The 18822-nt window shown below is 44.4% G+C and overlaps 1 protein-coding gene across 1 annotated transcript; it reads right to left on the bottom strand.

Moving 5' to 3' along the window:
- Nucleotides 1–1069: 1069 nt before the first annotated feature.
- On the bottom strand, nucleotides 1070–5644 carry LOC146784512 (zinc finger MYM-type protein 1-like). The gene is made up of 2 exons (XM_085633389.1): nucleotides 3598–5644; nucleotides 1070–1476 (listed from the first exon to the last, which is right to left on the bottom strand). Exon 1 carries the CDS (start codon nucleotides 5617–5619, stop codon nucleotides 3637–3639), a length of 1983 nt encoding a protein of 660 aa, XP_085489515.1. The 5' UTR covers nucleotides 5620–5644; the 3' UTR covers nucleotides 1070–1476; nucleotides 3598–3636.
- Nucleotides 5645–18822: the final 13178 nt, after the last annotated feature.

Here is an 18822-nt window from a genome sequence, read left to right as displayed (position 1 = left end):
GTATACAATGAGTTGTGGTTATGGAAGGCAGAGGCTAAGAGGTATGTTTGTGGACCGGCAGAAGTTAGCACAGACAAAGAGTTTTTCATACCTCAGCATTTTATTTAACCAAGGTGATTCATAGGCTCAAGGTATATCTGCAAACAAGCATTTGCAATGCACTAGGTCTCGCAGTTACACGAGTTAAAGCTATTGGCATTGTAAATGACAATGCCAATAGGCATTGTTATTTGCAATGTCAATAGCTCAAACTCGCGTAAATGCGAGACCAAGTGCATTGCAAATGCTTGTTGTTATTGACACAGTCGTAGAAGTATTGGAAACCGCTGTGTCACAAGCTGGAATAAAAATAGAGTTATTAATTAATGGCAGGGCACTGCGTGTACCCTCACTGACATGAGTGCGCTGATTTCCTTTTGAAGATGGTCGCAGGCGGTGTTTGAGCAGGATGCTCTCCGCCACGCTCGTGGCAGATGGATACCGTTTCGTGGATCTCTGCTCCCCGTCCCGCGCTGTCTCATGCCATGTGCACCTGCACGAGGCAAGCCACGTGCGTGCAAACAGGTTACGGGCAGGGGCGGTGGGTGAGATTAGAAAGTGGTGGGGCGCAACCGAATTAGCATACAGCACCGTAGCGAGCGAGCGCAGCTCGCGAGCCCGAACCCCAAAAGGGGGGTTTGGGGGGATTACCCCCCCCAAGAAAATTTTGGAAAAAAAGAAGAAAAATCGTGCATTTTCAAGCAAATTTGAGAAAGCAGGAAGGTTAATAAAGCAATTGTGAAAGTGCAGTTATTACATTAATAGATGGCATAACATAGGTAGCTGCTTATTCAGTATTACCACAGAGCTTCATACATTCTGTCCTATTATGCTCAGGTGCTGAATTCAGACTATAAGACTCATGGAAATCTCAGCTCTAAGAGTAGAAGAAGTTGCACAGCAGTGTAATGGTTGCCAGGCTCGTTCCGCAGGAGCGTCAGGAACTTGAAGAAAAGTCCACAGTCTTCCCCTACGGCCTTCCGACTCTATTAGAATAGACTCTAGAGTAACGAATGGCACGCAAGGGGAAAACAGGGAAACAAAACAAGGAAAGGCGGGGGAAGAAAAACAGTCTTACAACATACTGAATATTAGACTCTAGAGTAACGAATGGCAAGCAAGGGGAAAACAGGGAAACAAAACAAGGAAAGGCGGGGGAAGAAAAACAGTCTTACAATATACTGAATATAAAAGAGGCAGCGCAATGCGCTGTTACCGTGATTCTGGTTGAGCTGAACTTTGTACACACACTTCACATAGGTCCACGCAAGTACCCCAAATATAAATGGTATAAAGCAGTGTTTCCCAAACTGTGGTCACATTCCCAGGGGGGTCCTCAGGCAGTAATTTTAAAAGCACAAAAAAGTTCCTTGTAGAATCAGCAGTTTTCCAGCAACAATAAAAGTGTCAAGATTACGTCGGTGATTAATGTACCTGCTGGAGAGAGATGAGAGTTGTGTCAAGTGGCAGCTTTGACTTATCTAATGTAGCACAGAGGGTTAATATGCCTACTGCAAAGAACGTGTACCATGCATTTTGAAAAACATTTTTTATGTGCCTAGGTTAGTGGGTTACTGCTTTAGTCACAGATTCTTTTGTTACTGTGCAGTTCATAAGTGACAATAGTAATCTAGCACAGTGACCTATAAACTGTCATCAAAGAGCTGCTTGCAAGCTGCATGATACAAGTTAGAAACATATGTTTGTTTCAAGTCTTTCATTATCCTAATCCTGCTAAAAAGGTTTATTTGGGTGGAAATACATTTTTATTGTTAAAGTCAATGCTAACCACTGTTATGTTCTGAATCCTGAGTTTGTGCTTCTCCAGACCAAGCACTCTTTAAAAATGCCTACCAGTATGAATAACATGTGAATCCTACACCCTGTAGTCGCATTTGCCTTATGTAACATTTTCTATACACTGATTTACACGTATGAATCATTGTCTCCATGGGGCAGATTTGCAAGAAAATTGACTGTGTGTGTCGCAAGCCATTTGGCTGCGCCGCACTGAGTCACTTTCGAAGCACAGGGATGCGACATATTTACAACAATATGTTGCATCTCTGTGCTTCCCCCTGTGCTGGCGCACAAACTGCTGCCATACGCCTGCACAGGCACATTTGCACCATGGTGCAAGGATGCCTGTGTCGTGGGGAGATTGTTTATGTGCAGGAAGTAACCCTTCCTGCATGTAAACAATCAGAAATGGCGTTTTTCAACTTCTAAGTGTGCTGCATTAGCACACATAGAACTTGCAAAACGTCATTGTTTTACTGATTGTTTATGTGCAGGAAGGGACACCTTCCTGTACATAAGCAATCACCAGAGGTAATATCCTGTTTCTATGCGTGCTGCAGAATGCAACATGCATAGAAAGAGGAGAAATTAATAAATTTCTCCAAGTTGCCCCTCCCTACGCCTCCCCTGGGGTGGCGTAGCATTCAGACACATTTCCAGATTTACGATTCCTCGTAAATCTGGAAATGTGTCTGGTTCCATGGGTTATGCGTGGGAACACCCACAGCAACACTCATGGAACGTCCCTTTCACGTAAAGTGCTGTGTGCAATTGGGCCATATTTACAAGACCAGTAAAAGTCACGCAGGGTTGCTTTTCCTGCCTTGGAAATATGGGGCACTAAAATGCGTCACTGGTGCATCACTTTTTGTGACGCACCTGTGGCGCAAGGGGCTTGTAAATCAGCCCCTATATGTGTGTGATTTAAGGTGCTCTGACATCCTTCAATGGTATGAGAGATGTTATAAAACAAATTAAATACATGTGACAGAGGGGCTATGGAGAGATGAGGCACTGTTGGAGGAGGATAATATGGGAATCATTGAAGAACCCCAACAAAGATTGTCATATCCTGGTGCATAGTAAGGTCATCATTTACTACTCTTTAAAAGCTGATACAATTCAATATATAATGATACATTTGTTGTAGACTGCACCATTGTTTCCTAAATTGTCTTGGGGGGAGAGCCTCCCAAAGCCCCCTTTGTAGTGGTCAGGCGCACTCACTGCACTAGGTGTGCACTGTATGGGGACTGGTCTGCAAACATTTGCCTGGGCTGCTTTGGGTTTCCAGTCTGGCCCTGGCAGGAGTCTCATACTGCGAAATAAAACCAACCATTTAAAAGTTAGTCATGGAGATGCAGCGCTAACCCTCCTGTTTTTTGCTAATTCTTTCAATATAAAATACTAAAATCCTTAGTAATTCGAGTATCCGTTTTGTGTGCACACGTGTGTTTATTGTTTTCGAATTACTGTTTTAATGTTTGAAATTTAAGTCATACAAATTGCTTGGGGGTCCCCGGCTTCCAGTGGTGACTCAATTGGGGTCCTCAGGAGTAAACAGTTTGGGAACCACTGGTATAAAGGTTTTCGCAATTTGCCAAGGGGAAAGGTTTGATAGGCAACACAAGCAACGAATCGTTCACCCTGCGGGAGACAGGTCCGGCCAGTGAACAAAGGTGAGCAAATCTGTGTAGTCTCCAAATAGAACAAACACTACAAAACTTTTAAAAACAGAGATAACAATGCATTTCTTACCTCAATCAGAATTTTTTGTATTCAAACAAGTAGCAGCATTCACTTTTTGTAGATGAAATCCGCACGTCTCTCTTTCAGTGTAGCAAACTTGTCAATTACTTTCATGTTGAAGTCCGGTATCTTTTGGACTAGCTTGCTCTCTACAGATAGCATCGCCAAAGCATTTAGTCTTTCCTCTAGCATGGTGTTCCTGAGGAATGTCTTTATGCGCTTTAAGGCTGAAAAACATCGTTCAGCTTCTACTGTTGTCATTGGAGTCGTAATCACAATTTTTAGTAAAGTCACTGTCTCTGTAAGTGAGTTTTCCATATGCAGTTTATGAATTAAACTCAGCAAAGTCAAGGCGCTTGTGGCCTTCCGGTACACAGGCATTCCGTAGAGTACAGTTAACTCAGTTCTCAGCTGCTCTTTTTTGAGCATAGGATACGCTTCCACAGCCTGATTCAGAGCACGCTCAGGGAAGGATTCATCATATTGTGCAAACTCTTTACCTTGCAATAAAGTCGCACTCACCAAATGTTTTGTGAACGAAAAGCGTTCTTTCGCCTGCACAATTACAATGTCACATATCTCCTTTCCAATTCGAACCAGAGAGGTGATGTTTTGTCTGCGGTTTGCAAAAACAGAATGCTGCGGCAGTTTGCTCTCTAAATCTTCAACCCCATCTCTCACTTTCATAATCTGTTGTACAAATGCAGATGTATTGGCTTTCACAGAGACAGTATCTAGGTCTTTTCTTTGCAACTGATCGTATAACACATCAACAGGAATCATTATGTCATGAAATAAAAACAGTAAGAACTGAAACTCTTTGTCTTGTAGTGTTCTAATAAAGCCATGGGCTTCATTCTGACTTGTGTGATCAAAGTCTGCTCTGGATGCTATGGCGACAAAACATTTCTCAAGGCCCTCCCTCTGTTCAAAGATTAAGTTGACTGTACGAATGTGAAAGTTCCAACGAGTTGAGGATCCCCTTGGTACGCTTTTGTCCACAATCTCATGAAGGGCTTCTGTTCTTTTGGGGGAACGTGTGAAGAATGCTGCTATGCCTCCGATATCCTGAAAGAAGACTCGTGTCTCTCTGATCTTTGATACCGCCTGTTGCATAATAAGATTGAGTTGGTGGGCGTAACAGTGCACAAAATGAGCATTAGGGTACACATCTCGAATTCTCTTCTGAACTCCACTAAGGCTCCCACTCATTACGGATGCACCGTCATAGCTTTGTGCGATAAGCTTTTGTTTTTGAGGCAGGTCCGGGAAAATTAAGTCCAGTTGACACAGTATTGCTTCAGTGATGGTTGCTGCACTAGAGTCACTTAAATGCGTGAAGCCATAAAATCTTTCCACAATGTTTCTGTCACTGTCAAGGTACCGAAACACTAACACGGACTGTGTTTGAGTGGACACATCAGTGGTGTCATCAGCCTGAATAGCCACAAAGTCTGTGTTTCGCAACTCTTGCACAATATGGCTTCTTATAATTTCGAGCATACAGTCAAGGAGTTCATTTTGTATTGTATTAGAGGTGCCCTTAAAGACTGTAGCATGTGCTAAATGTCTTTCCAAATCCTGGTCTATGGTTGACATTAAATCCACTAGGCCTCGGAAGATCCCAGGTTTTGAGGAAGTTTCCGATTCATCATGGCCTCGCAATGCCAGTTCGAAAGCACCACAGAAACGAATGCAATCAATGATCTTGGATAGATTTTGTCTGTTCTTATCCACAGCTTCATTGTGTTTTTGAATGGATTTGCGATACGCATCATTTATCTGCTGCTCAATTGGTGCGTCTTCCCCCAACATTCCCAGTCTTGTCAGGTTTTCCAGATGATTTCTTGTGAGCGCATGCTTCTTTATTTTTTCAGCGATGTGCTTCAGGTCGACCATTCCTTGCCGTGTCCAAGAAAAGTCACCGCCAAACAGCAAGCAGGGGAAGCAGAACAGAGAATTGCGTATAGGGCAGCCTGTAAGCCAATCAGCTTTTGTGTACCAGGCATTTGAGAATGTACGTTTTGACATTTTTCCTCTGTCCTGGGTAGTTTGCTGTAGGTTTATTTCAGGCTGATGAGGTCCCAATTCTTTTAACTTCAGTTTTCGTTCAAGTGGCCGTGACTGGAATGACTTTGTAATCAGCTCTTGTACTGTATTCATGATGGGGTGTCGGGTGTTGCTGGCCTTACCAATATATATATATATATATATATATTAAAGAAACCTGTCAATAATCAAAGTACAACGTATAAGGTGCAGTGCAATAATATCAAATTTCAGTATAAATACATTATACATATATATTGTGCATTATCCTAATACATCTCAAATGACTGCTAAAAATAGAGCCGTACTGCCTCCTGCCTCTCTGTGCCATAGTGTTGCTGGAGGCACTGAAAGACACTGCTTGAGGGCCTTGAGAGTGACCACATGACATACATGCTCTAACTACGATGTAAAAAAATATATAGCATCAGTTGCCTTACCTTTAACACTGGTGTTTGCTGGGTTGTAGCCGGGGTCGGGTGAGAGAGCAGCAAAGGAGGTTGGGGTCCTCTTGTTGTTTGCTGGAAAATTGCCCCAAAATGCGGTAATGTTTCAGGTTGTCAGGTGCTGAAAATGAAAAGATAACAATTTATTTTTGAAACAGTAGGGTAATGAAACAAAGACTGTGGGGAAAAAACATAACGCTCCAATTTTTTCCTAGACATCAGATGAATCTATTGGAGGCTTTGAAAATAAGGAGAAAGTGACTGCCAGGGAAAGAGGTCCCATCACTGCCCTAGAAACAGTTACCAGATTAGAAGGAATGAATTGAGTGCAAAAACCTGCATCCTCTGAGGTCCAGACATCATTCTCATTGTAAGGTCCCTGAAGAGGCAAGTCTGAGTCTGACCCCTAGGTATCAAATATTTAACCTTTGCAGCGGGTGTCATAACTCTGCAGGACGGTCTGTTCTGTGACCTCATCACTACTCTAGAAAAGTGGCTAGGGATAATGGTGGGGAGATACCCAATCTAGTTAGTAGAGCAAACAAACACACAGAGGAAACAGACAGGGAAACCCTAGTCTTTGTGCTTCTGAAAAGCTGTGTTCTCAGTGTCAATGGGAAATAGGCACATTTTGATTGGTGTCTTGTTTTTTACACCACTTTTTCCCATACATCAAAAGTGTTCCACCAGAATCAGCAACAAAGCAGGCAATTGGACACTGAAAGAGAATGCAGATCCAGGGAGGCTCCAACACAGAAGGGTGTAGAGTCTGGGACATCTAACGTAGTGCAGTTGAAGTGAGTGATGTGTGTTCTGACAGCAGTGAGTGATGTGGACAGTGAGCCTGATGTCTGGGATGTGCCAGAAGGGCTTTTTTATATGTACTAAACCCATTTGGGTTTTGTGATCCATTCCGACTCGTAATTAATTAGGAGGGGTCGTAAAAGGGGTAACCCTGCCTAATTACAAATAGCAAAGGCATTAATAATTTGCTATCATAATTGCGGTCGCAACCATTGGCCAGTTACCAATACCACAAAGGAAGGGTTAACTGATTCACAAAGAGGAAGGCTCATTTGCGAACTGTGTCCACAGCCTGGGAGGGATTTGAGTAGGTGGTTTAAGGCACTTGGCCAGGGCATAGGTCGCATCACAAAAGAAAAGTAAAGACAGGTCGTAAAATGTAGGTGCACTTTTTCTGCCCATCCTTTTGATACATCTAGGACAAAATGGCTTTTCAAATTACCAGGTGGATTTAAAAAGACCCTTTACACTGACCTGCTCCCTGCTGACGAGAGGCAACTACCTCGAAACACGTGTCCAGGGATGGCTAACGCAACACATACTGTTCTTTTTACACATCGTGGCATAGGGGTACCCCCCGTCGCCACTACATTTACCACAGTCCTTTGGGGCAACTTGCTGGTGTGACGAGCAGTGTGCGACCAACTTTTGCATAATTTATTACGGCTCCCTTGAGCCAACGGGCTGACGAGCCTTGGATCTGCACCTGCGCGCCATGAGAGGTACTTGACCTGTTTTAATTACATTTTGGCAGTCCACACGGCACCCCTTTACACTGACCTGCTCCCTGCTGACGAGAGGCAACTACCTCGAAACACGTGTCCAGGGATGGCTAACGCAACACATACTGTTCTTTTTACACATCGTGGCATAGGGGTACCCCCCGTCGCCACTACATTTACCACAGTCCTTTGGGGCAACTTGCTGGTGTGACGAGCAGTGTGCGACCAACTTTTGCATAATTTATTACGGCTCCCTTGAGCCAACGGGCTGACGAGCCTTGGATCTGCACCTGCGCGCCATGAGAGGTACTTGACCTGTTTTAATTACATTTTGGCAGTCCACACGGCACCCCTTTACACTGACCTGCTCCCTGCTGACGAGAGGCAACTACCTCGAAACACGTGTCCAGGGATGGCTAACGCAACACATACTGTTCTTTTTACACATCGTGGCATAGGGGTACCCCCCGTCGCCACTACATTTACCACAGTCCTTTGGGGCAACTTGCTGGTGTGACGAGCAGTGTGCGACCAACTTTTGCATAATTTATTACGGCTCCCTTGAGCCAACGGGCTGACGAGCCTTGGATCTGCACCTGCGCGCCATGAGAGGTACTTGACCTGTTTTAATTACATTTTGGCAGTCCACACGGCACCCCTTTACACTGACCTGCTCCCTGCTGACGAGAGGCAACTACCTCGAAACACGTGTCCAGGGATGGCTAACGCAACACATACTGTTCTTTTTACACATCGTGGCATAGGGGTACCCCCCGTCGCCACTACATTTACCACAGTCCTTTGGGGCAACTTGCTGGTGTGACGAGCAGTGTGCGACCAACTTTTGCAGGATTTAAAAAGAGTCCCTTGTCGTTTCGCACTTTACGGCTGGGTTGTTATTTGTTCTGTTAATGGCGGTAGAATAAAGTTGAAATCCATGGAGATTGTCTCGAAGTATGCGACATTGCGACAGGCCCCCCCCCCTCCCTCTTCTCCCCCCCCCCCGCATAGCAAGCAGCGCCTTCATAAATGCTAGCCCGCGCGCCAGAGTCCCTTTATGAGCACCAGACGCCTACAGTGCAGCGAAGCGCGCAATCCTTAATGCTACCTGCATTGATATTTTATGGCACAAAAGCGACATAACTGTCGGGAATCCCTTTGTTAAATGGCCGCATTAAGCAAGCAGTCTCATGAAATGTCTAATCCCCAGTAACCCTGGTGAAGTGTGTTTGTTTTTGCCGTGTCATGTATGCTCTGGCCGTAAGACCCACAGTAACTTGGCCAGTTATCAGGGAGCGTATTGGAGAGAAGTCTTAGAGTTCTGGAGTGAGGTCATTATTTACAAATGAGATATTAGGAAGATTTCCAAGGGGGTCATTGCTAAAATAGATAACACGGGGAAAGGAAGGCCTTGGCATTAACGGGAATGAAGTTACTGCACAAACCAAGGGAAACAACAACAGCAGCAATGCAATACAAGAGAGAGTAAAAAAGAAAAAAAACACTGTACGAACGACTAAAAACAGTACAGCAAAATCGTGCATCGAAATGCAACGCTGGTGACCAATTAAGAAATGTCCCAAGTATTGTATCAGAAAACCTGGGACTGCATCAGGCAGTAGATGGCTCGATGCGTTTTTCTTTATCTTTGCACATACACGTCTAGAACAGAACTATTTTACTTACTGTACATCGAAGGCCGTCAGAATGTGTGTGTAAATTTATCAATAGTATGTTATCAGACGGCTGTAGTGTGTGGAAAGGTGCTCCCTTAAACCAGGTGTCCTTGTGTGGGGTTCAGAGCAAGCTCAGGCCTCTTCTCGCGGGTGCGGGTGCGGGGGGGCAGGGCACCCGCTTAGACCCACGCCGGTGCGTCCAGTACCAAAACAATCATGGACACTCTGTCTCTGATTGTTACTATCCCTCGAGAATCCTACCCGGTTAGCAGAACACACGGCACCCCGCGCTACCCTCCAAATGGGCTAGCAATGAAAAGTGTCATTTCAGAGCACAGCCAGCCTCTCCCTGCAAACCTTGCACAGCAGCCCCGCCTGTGAACATCCCTCCTTCCTAACATAAAATGTCCTACGATTCGATCCAGACAATATCTCCGATGTCCCCGGCGACCCCTGCGTCCCTCTGCCCCCTCTGCTCGCTTCCCCCGGGTGAGAGCCCGGAGCGGGGAAGCGTGTGTATAAAACGCCATCAGTGAAGGGCTGCTGCAGATTCCAAAATGGCCGTCTGACAACAAGCTGGTGAAGCTGCTGGACGTGCTTTAAAAACAGAGGGATCGGGGCCCCGGCGGTCACCCTGCGAGCCGCGGCCGCCCCACTTCCTTGTCAGTACGCACCCGGTGACAGCCCCAGGCTCGGGGTGCCTCACTGCACCCCATTCCTGCCGACCCACCACAGAGCAGGCGAAATGGCTGCTTCCCTCCCAAACTGCCCGCACGTGCAGGCAGATGACAGTCGGCGCCCTCTCTGCCCCAGTGCCCCCTCTGCCCACATCTCCCGCGTCACGATACCCAGTAACGGGCGCGTATAATGCGACAAGAGAAGCCGGCGATGTCAGCAGCATTCGCTGCAACGGCACGAATCTACCGAGAAACTCGACCAGCAAAGGGCGTGCGGCGTGTCCTAAAGGGCTGTCCGCCTACCAACGCGCACTGTCCCGTTCCCGCTTCGGGGACGTCCGCGTAGAACAATTTACCACCTTTCGTGGTTTCTTCGGGCTCCAAAGGGACTTATTTACCCCAAGATTTGCAAATATCTTCGACAGTAACTAATTCACCCACCTCCTAAAAAACCCTTCTACCCCTGTGGCCTGTGCCCTGACTTCGGGTTCTAGTCCACATTACACAACGGGAAGGGCACCCTTCGTAGAGCACTTAAGGGTATCAAAGCGGCTATTCACCCCAGCGTACCACAACCTTCTTCTGAAACAGAGGCTCGGCTATCTATCCCCTAGCCCACAGACGCCCCTCAGTGCTGTGCCCATACACGAGGGGTATGAATCATAGAACACCTGGTCTGGGCCCCTGGCGTGCCATCTCTACCGAAGTCAAAACGTCGAGTTGTGCCAACGTTTTCAAAAATGCGTAAAATGCGCAACTATTCATGTCCTGTCCGCAGAAGGTTATTCACAAATGTGCTGCAAACTGTCGTCTCAATCCAGCACATCGTATTAGTGCGTCTGACCAGGTATTAGTCATGTCTGAATGCGGGGACTCCAAATCTCTTCTAGGCAGCAACAATCTACTCAGTTTCACAAGTTAGTTGATGAAACGTCACTCCACTGTTCATCTAAAAAAAAGAGTCACTGAACGACAACTCCAAACCAAACTCACAGAAAAGGTGATCTTGTACGAGTAAGACAGCAGCAGCACACACCGTCCCTCACGACCACGAGGCTGTCAGGCTGGGCTCAGGCGACGCGCACGAGTCGAGACAGAGTGGTGAAGTGCACCCGTCACCCGACCGTTACCTATTACGTCACGCGCTCGGCATCCAATATGGATTGCCCGCCCCTGCGGTGACCGGCCAATCCTGGCGCAGTGGCGCTGCATGCAGCACCAGGATTGGCTTGGAGGGCACAGTGACTGCTCGCCCTGTCGCCCTTTTGCTGCCAGCGCTGCCGCCAGCAGGTCCTGCACCCCCCCCCCCCCCCCTACTAGCTAATGGGGCCGGCCTGGGTGCGCATGCTCGGGCAAGTTGCTGCCCGAAGCATACATGCGGGGAAAAAAACGTTTTTTTACAGACCTGTCAATCAATCCACACCAGCCAGCCCGGCCCGCCCCCCCCCCCCCTCCCGATAAAGTCGGGTGCTGCCCGGCGCCGTGTAAATGTGGTAAGTAAAGTAGTTATTTCGTAAAAGTTTCATTTATTTTAATTCTTTAACGCGGGTCCAGGGCTGGTGGGGCTACGCCCCTACGCCCCAATGGACGCACCGCGGCTGGTTACGGGGTTATGTCACCTGCTTTTCTGTTTATGCCTGTGTGGCTGGCATTTGTTCCGGGCGCCGATCCGGTGTCAATCCAGGGGCAGTGAGAAATATTCCTGCAGGTGAAAATGAAACGTCGCGGATGCTGTTGTGTGAACTGCGTTGTGTGGGGCGGGTGTACTGTTTGCAGTCACAGAGTTCTTTCGGCGTTGGTGTTTAAATAAATATTTACTTCGTTGGAAGCGCACTTAATATTATTTAGACACTATGTCGGGAGCAATTTATAGCTGCCAAGTGCAAATGGCCTCATTTCACGTGTAACGCCACAAGCAAATCCAGTCTTCTTAGCCAGGTAGTTACGCCTTACATGCTGGGATTTTCGAGGGCAACTACGTGTACCAGAATGCAACTTATCATTCGCGTAAGGATTGGTCATTGGTTTTACAGGTGTCAATGTGTCATTTGGAGCTATGTGCTGCTTCTTGTGCTTTACTTTTGTGAGTATGACTTGTTTCGTTACTGTTTTTGCTTTAACTTGCTTGATGCATTTGTGAGAGAGGCTTGTAATGCAATATGTTATCACGCTAGCCCCTTTCATCTGGTGCCTTCTCACTAATTTGCACAAAGCTGTCACAGTCGGTCAGTCCGGGAGTGAATTCTTACTTTTGATTTCGCTGACCCTTTTAAACCGCTTCAGCATGGTGAGCTGGTCGCTGCAGAAAAGCCTGCGGGGCAGTGTAACCCGGCGTGTCATTTGTAATCTCCCCATGTGTGAAGTCAGTGGTGCTGCAGCTGGTTAGAGGCTTGGGCAGGGCCAGGCATTGGTGGTTAATGAAGGCTGGTGATGATGCCTTTGCAAGCAGAATCAGCCCGCACCGCCGGCTTGTTATGACTTGAAGCTGCGTTTCTAGCTCATTTGTTGCTCTCAAAGAGACCGCGCCCTGACTGAAGGACTGGTCTGGAAACTGCCACCCAAATGAGTACGAACAAGAGGGCTTTAGTGCCTCGTGACTTAGGGCAGTAACACAAGCCATGTACAGACCGAAACCATATAGGCTGTGGGTATGGGGGGTGGGGGGAGGAAGAAACTATACTGCATGTGGTTAGGGGAGAACGGAAGAAACCATATAGAATGTGGGTGCAGGAGCAAAAGGAAGAAACCAACATAGGATGTGGGTGTATGAGCGAAAGGAAACAAACATGTGGGCTGTGGGGGATGGGGACAAGCCGTATACAGGCCGTGGCTCCTAAGAGGCCATACAGTTTGAGGGTATGGGGGATAAAGAAAACAAGATAAGAACAGCCTTGTTTACAATGGCGCTCTCGGAAGCGTGCGCGCTGGGCGGGGGAGCGGACCCTTTGAAGTGCTCCCAAAAGCGGAGTGCATGGCGGCACGATGAGCGTGATTGTGCGCGTGCTAGCCATGCAATCCGCTTTTTGGGAGCACTTTGAAAAGCCCACAATAGTCTCGCTTTGCGATCGCTTCCCTGGCTTCTTTTTCTGGGAAGCTGGGCAGGAAACCGCCAGGTGAGCTCATCCAAATTTATAAAGCCAAATGCATTACAACTGCAATGTATGGGGTAGGGGTCTGGGGTTTTGCTAATACCCAGTTGATCCAAGTTGTAGAAAACTGTTTTTTAAGATATATTTTATCCGTCCCACCCAGTACCCCTTCTAATGCCTGCCACGATGAGTTGGGACTTTCCTTCATCTCTGACCCTATAACACTGGAACCAATTCACCTGTGGCACAGGATATGGTTAAAAGAGCAAACCAAATTAAATAGGGAGATCTTACTGGATTGTCTTGAATTGGAGGGGGTTTAAAGATTCCTTGGGTTCGGTATATGCGTGATTTCATGAATGACTTAGGGCATGCAGAATATTTCTCTGACCCAAGATCCATGCAGGCAATTACTAGAAAGGATCTAAAAAAGGAGGGTCTCCAGCTACTGGCCACAATAAGAATGTCAAAAGAGATTTTAAAGCCTCGTGTTAAACAACACCAGTTAATTTTAGCAACTTTTGATATGGAACCATATCTAACATTTGTACCTGGAGGGTTTGATAGGCGGCTGCTAACCAGATTTAGGCTCGGTACTGTCCACAGACTCGTGACCTTTCCAAAAATGAATGACTGGTCATGGACACTGCAATTATGTCCTTGTGATAATTATTCTGACCAGTCCACCATTCATCTAGTTTTATTTTGTAAATTTTATACAGAGTTAAGGAAAGTATGGATTCTTCCTCTTTTAAGATATCCAGGGTTGAGGCAATGCAGTCTGGCACTGATTAAACTTCAGTTTTTCGAGAATGAACATGTAGCTTGGCGCTTAGCAAAGTTTTTGAAGAAAGTACTACATCAAAGGAAAAGTATTATAACTGCAGAATTTTAATTGTATGGGCATTTGCCGCTTTTTAGATGTTTTTCATTATCGACGCATGAATTGTGTATGTATTTTAACATTTTTGCTATTCTGATTGTGTGTAATTATATGAATTATTTTAAATGTTATGAATTTTTTGAGCTTTTATGATTATTAAAAAATGCAGTCAAATAAAGCTTTCCTTGACTTAGACACTGAACCCAAAAAGTTTGTATTTTATTTTTATAACATGTCTGCTGTCTTGGGAGTGCAACTGAGACATGAGGATGTACATGTACCACACCCATGATACAAGCCAAACAGTCCAGTACTGCTTGAATGCAGGAATTCTTTGTACTAAAAACATTAAATCAATGAAATAGATTTGAAAAAAACAATTAGTGATGTAATATGTGAGGTCATAAGCAGTGCATTGCAGGGGCACGAGTTATAGTTAGCTCAGCTCACTATAACTGCTGAATTTATCTGGTATTGTATGTGTGAAATCTGAGTCTAACTATAACGTCCCTGTAACCTTTATTTTTCAGTAAATTTGTGAGTTTTTTTTAAATTCTATTTCCTAATTCAACAGCCCTGTAACCCTATTTGTTTCAGTGAATTTCTAAGGTTTTTTAAATTATAATTCCTAACTATAATGTCCCTATAACCTGTGGTGTTTGCAGAGTGGTGGGGAAAGGGTGCGGGCATCTGACCAGCTCTCAGGAATCCCGCTGTGTAGGACTTATAGAAAGTACCAGGAGGGCTTCTTTGTCCCCAATGTCCAATAGCCATAGCATCCAAGAGAACTTCATTTCCCAACCAGCAGTGTGCCAGGAGATGCGTTTGCAGAATGGTGCAGAAAGGGGGCATTACCTCCGAAGACCTCTTAAACTCACTGTGTGGGACTTGCTGGAGGTAACAGGAGGAGTAGTTGGCCCCCAACGACCCTAAATAGCCAAGGCAGCTTCATCCCCCAACTAGTACTGTGCCAGAAGGCTCTTTTGCAGAGTGGTAGAGAAAGGGTGTCCTTGATGATTACACGGGTAGTGCCTGTGTGATTCTATGAGTGCCATTGGCAAGGACACACTGCGAATACCGGGTGTTTTGACTAAGTATAAAACACATATATAGACATATTTTACATAAAGTTTCAGAGTAGCTATTTAGTAAGATACTAATTTAACTTTCCCCTTTGTCAAAATAACTACTTCTAAAATGCATTTTCCCTTCTTCACAGCAACACCGAAGGTCTAAATGACATCAGTAGTCTCAAATACAAGTGACAAAATGCAAAACAGATATTTAAACATATTTTACACAAAGGTTGAGTCTAGCTGTTTAGTAACAATTATTGAATTTTATTTTAACGCCACCTTTAACAAAAACAACAATTTCACAAAATAACTTTCAGAATCTGAATTCACGGATAGAACATAACTACAAAACACCCATAAAACTACCAATTCTTATCCAAACGCAACAGGAATCAAAAACTGCTCCAAAGTACAATGCACTCTCTGTTAAAAGATCCACTCTAGAAGGAAGAACAAAAATATTCATGTGGTATGACGTCCATGGTCCATCATCTTAAAACCTAACATAGAAAGCATCTCTAACTGGTAATCCAGTAGAGGGAAGCTAGAGGGCCATCTACATCAGTGGCACTAGCAACAATTCCCACCCAGAAAGTCCTTTGAGAGGTGCAGACTACTGCAACAGATATGGCTCCCAAGTTTTCAAGAATGGCCATGTACAAAACCACACAAACTAATTCTAAAAACAAAACAGTAAATCATGTCACTGAGAAATAAAGGAATATCATTCGATAATACACTTTCCAACTAAAATAATAAAAAGAACTCGCCCATTTATCTATCTTGAACATTCTTAAAGAGGAGTTCATTGTGAGCAGATTTGCGCAATGCACATTATGTCACAAGACATTGTCAAGGGGTCTAAATAAAAAATATTTTTGTGGGCATACATCCATGCTTTACCATCTGACAACATACCAAAGCAATAGTGTAAAAGCAGCAAGAAGGCAATACAAGGCTGAAGGACCCTGAACTGCAATACCAGCCACAACAACACTGGGCACAGTCCCTTAAACGGTCCAATCTCAACTTTCAGTTTTGGCACTACAGTTTTCCCGGATGGCATCATAACGCATGGATTGTGGAGTTGTAGTGAGTGCTGGAGAACAGTCCAAAAGAGCTCCTCACAATGCTGCAAAGAATCCTAAATGTGATTTTTTTTTTTGGCCCTTCATAGTCATTTTACATTAGCAGGCAATTTATTAGCTTACAAAATGGGTATCTAATAGCTATGTGTTGTTCATTTTATTATCTCCTAATTTATTGCAACACTAGTTACTTTTAACTTGCTGTATGGACAAGTTAATGCGTTCCTCTACAAATAAATACACAGCTAACTTTTGCCAGTTATCAATATTTACTTTTTCACTCTTTAAATACAAGTCAACAGACTGTGTTTAAATCTTCAAGTGAGTACGCCGTCAACATATACAAACATACTCTGTTTTTTTAGACCACACTGTGTAAAATTTTGTAATCTCTTCAAAACTATCAACTGTAATATCTGTGTCTTGTTCTACAACTCCTCATCTTAACAACTCCTCATTTTCACTAGAATCCTGCTGACGACCAAAGAAACAAAACTGCACATCAACACAAACCTTTTCTACATCTGCACAGTACCATACAAAAGTTCTCTATTCATTTATCCTAAACACAAAGCAGAAGTTTTCACATTGTACAGCCTCCCAACTAAAGTTCGCATTGTTTAGTGGTGTACAACTAACATCCTGAAATGATGAAAAGTGCTTTGGCACACTTTGTTTGATAAACAAGGTAGTGAGTGTCCATGCAATATTGTATGCTTTCTGATCTTGCTAGGATCCAATCCTTGTAAAATATTAATTTCCAGTTTTAAACTTTGCCTTGGAAAGATATGTAGAAATGTCCTTAATATATCAATGAATTGCTGTCCAATGCTACACACACTACCACAATTAATTTCTATACAAGCACCTGACTATGCCTTCCTTGTACCTCCTCTCCAATAACTTTTTCTACATTTGTAGGTAGCATCACCTCTTTCGCTATAGGAGTGCCATTCTTCATTTCATTACATCGTCCTCTGTAATCAATAGCATGAACTAATCTATTATCCTGGAGATAGCTTTCTTCATTAAAGAAAGATTCTGTACTAGAAGTATTTATGTATTTGCTACTAAAAACTGTACAAAACTTTTTTTTCTGGTTTTGTCTCCTCGTATAACACCATTCTGTCAAGAGTCTTCATTCTATTTATAATCAAAATAAAAACGTTCATCTTCAAAACAAAGGTGTTTTCTTCTACTCGCTCAACTTGTTCTTTCTGTTTCACTGCATTTCTCCTTCTTCTATTTCTCAGTAGATTTATAACTGTTCTACTACAAAACATCCTAGCTCTGATTTCCTTAAACTGCTTCTGTCTCCTGGTTAAGGTAGATACATCTTTGTTACATTCTTTTTTGTTCTTGCTAGATAGATTTTGCCCATTGTTATTCTGTCTCATAGTTTGTATTTTATTTCATAATCTTTGGAAATGTCCACATATATTTTTAAGAAATGAGTTTGTCCTCAAACCAATAGCTCTTTTTTTTGTTCACCACTGTTTCTTAATTTCACCCCTTTTGAGTCTCTGTTCTGCACAGATACTGTACTTGCTTCTGTTCCTTTTCCCCCCAAGCTTTTGCATGCAATTGGCACGTGGTCTATGCGGCCATTGTCATTTTTCCTATGTTAGCATGAACCTGTTGCAGCATGTCTTCTGCTTTGCACACGTTACTACATGAACCTATTTTGCTTTGTGCCACACTGCAACTTTCACATAAATCATGCTTTTGTTTTTGCGTTTTTTCGCAGACAAGGTAAAAAACAATGCCCTTTGTTATTCTGTTCTGGTCAGGCCCTAGTACCCAGACAAAACATGCAGATGCGGCTGTTGTTTGGGAACATGTTCTTTGGTAATATTGAACTACACGGATAGGTAACACAGACACTTGAAGAGGGATCTTTCCAGGGAGGAGCGTATGACAGCACCTGTGATGTGGATATTCCATCTATAAGACTGGGCTACAGGGTCTGCTGCTAACACCCAGAGATCTTCTGATATATAATCATTTTACTTCTAGAAAAGGGGAGGGAGGTTAGGCTACCTTGTCGTATATAATGACAGCTCCTTTTATGATTTACGGACTACTTGCTATGCTGATCGTATTTGTGTTATGCATTGTTCTACTTGTTGTGGCATGTATACTGCATAGTTCAGCACGATAGTTCAAATAAACATTTTAAACCTTTCTCGTGTCTCTGTCAGATCTTATTGTGGATGAGTACAGGAGCGCGAGCGAAAGGGTGTGTCCTACAACCATGATTCCTGAGAGGATCAGTAGTGTTGTGTCTGAGGTGTGTGAGTAGGAGGGCAAGTGAGACACTTTAGCTGGTCGGTCCTCAGGCTCATGGGTACTCATGTGGCAGGATGACTCAGTCCCTGCCTACGAAGGTTCTATGACCCCAAGCATAATTCTGTGCCTTCGCAGAATTCCTGCAGCTTGGCACCACCAATGTTTGGTCTGGTACTTATTTACGGAACACCTGAGTAGCGCTTGTGCTTGTCCACAATACCTTCACACCTGTTCATAGAGACGTTTGCAGGATTCACCTATTTCTGTAGGTTTTTCAAGCTTAAATTTTAAAAGGTTTTTGACCCGTTCTGTGCCATGGTCTGGTTCCCTTAAGCTCTAAATAATGGTTCACCCGATCGGGATTCCGGCACATTGCCTTGCGGCGGTTACACATAATTTGTTACAACACTGGGTCCCTAATGCGGGGTCTCCGGT

This window comes from Triturus cristatus, chromosome 11, assembly GCF_964204655.1.
Source record: "Triturus cristatus chromosome 11, aTriCri1.1, whole genome shotgun sequence".
Lineage (NCBI taxonomy): Eukaryota > Metazoa > Chordata > Amphibia > Caudata > Salamandridae > Triturus > Triturus cristatus.
This window is presented reverse-complemented; position numbering and strand designations above follow the sequence as displayed.

Excerpts from the sequence above, each read along its gene's own strand:
- LOC146784512 (XM_085633389.1), bottom strand. The coding sequence starts at position 5,619 with ATGTCAAAACGTACATTCTCAAATGCCTGGTACACAAAAGCTGATTGG.